The 1,121-nt window shown below is 60.7% G+C and overlaps 1 protein-coding gene across 1 annotated transcript in view; it reads right to left on the bottom strand.

Moving 5' to 3' along the window:
* The window catches only part of SLC39A11 (solute carrier family 39 member 11), a gene marked incomplete at its 3' end in the record, with an annotated part of 51,271 nt that extends 50,150 nt beyond the window's left edge, over positions 1-1,121 (bottom strand). Inside the window, exon 1 of the mRNA XM_014311057.2 lies at positions 1,012-1,121. Coding sequence (XP_014166532.1) covers positions 1,012-1,119 — 108 coding nt within the window. The remainder of the gene's footprint in view (positions 1-1,011) is intronic.

The following is a 1,121-nucleotide window of genomic DNA, read 5'->3' on the forward strand; positions in this document are numbered from 1 at the left end:
CCCTGGCAGTGCCCAAGGCCAGGCTGGGCACGGGGGTTTGGGCACCCCTGGGGCTGTCCCTGCCCCTCCCAGGGAAATGCTCCCCCCTCCCCAAGGAAGAAAAGCCAAGTGCTGCTCCAAGGGAGCCTCCCTGAGCAGGCAGCTCCTGAATAAAGCATCACAAGGCTGAGGCATAAATAATGAATCCGTCTGGGCAATCTGGAGCAGCCTGGCCGGGAGGTCTCTAATTTTGGACGCAGGATGACTTAGAGCTCCCCAGTTTGCTCCTTCTGAGCAGGGACTGACCCAAATCCTGCCCTGGAAACCAGAACCACGTTAGAGGCAGGGCGGCTGCAGCTCCCCACACAGAGCCCCAGGGGCACATTCCAGAGTGAGAAATTTGATTTTTGATTTCCTTCCCCTCCTGGTGATGGCAAAGGAGCTGGGCTTTTCCCTCTTCTTGCCCCTCAGAGGTGGGAGCAGGCAGGAAAAGCCAGGCAAGGAGCAGATCCTGAGGGGTGCCAGGGCTGGGGAGGGGTGCCAGGGCTCAGCTGCCCCTGCACTGGGATCCTGGGGCTCAGGGATTGATCCCAAGAGCTCACCTGACCTTGGATTGGGATCCTGTGGGATCTGTGGGATCCTGGGGCTCAGGGGATGATGATTCCAGGGGTTCACAGGCTGATCCCAGGATCAGGATCTTGTGGGATCTGTGGGATCTCAGGAACTGATTCCAGAGGCTCATCTGCCCTTGGACTGGGATCCTATGAGATCTGTGGGATCCCAGGGGCTCACGGGCTGTCCTAGGGTCAGGATCCTGTGGGATCTATGGAATCCCAGGGCCCAGGGTTGCCCCAGGGACTATGGGGCTGTCCTAGGGTTGGGATCCTATGGGATCTGTGGGATCCCAGGGGCTGCCCCAAGGTCAGGATCCTGTGGGATCTCTGAGATCCCAGGGGCTGAGGGGCTGATTCCAGGGCTCAAGAGATGCCCCAGGGTTGGGATCCCGTGGGATCTGTGGGATTCCAGGCTCACCTGGCCTCTGGAGAACACGAACACCAGCGCTGACCCAGCTGCTGTCAGGGCCCAGGTGAGCAGAGTCCCCAGCAGAGCCTGCAGCGCCGGGCCCAGCCCCGGGATCATCG

The sequence above is a fragment of the Geospiza fortis genome, unplaced genomic scaffold (assembly GCF_000277835.1).
Source record: "Geospiza fortis unplaced genomic scaffold, GeoFor_1.0 scaffold135, whole genome shotgun sequence".
In the NCBI taxonomy this organism is placed as follows: Eukaryota; Metazoa; Chordata; class Aves; order Passeriformes; family Thraupidae; genus Geospiza; species Geospiza fortis.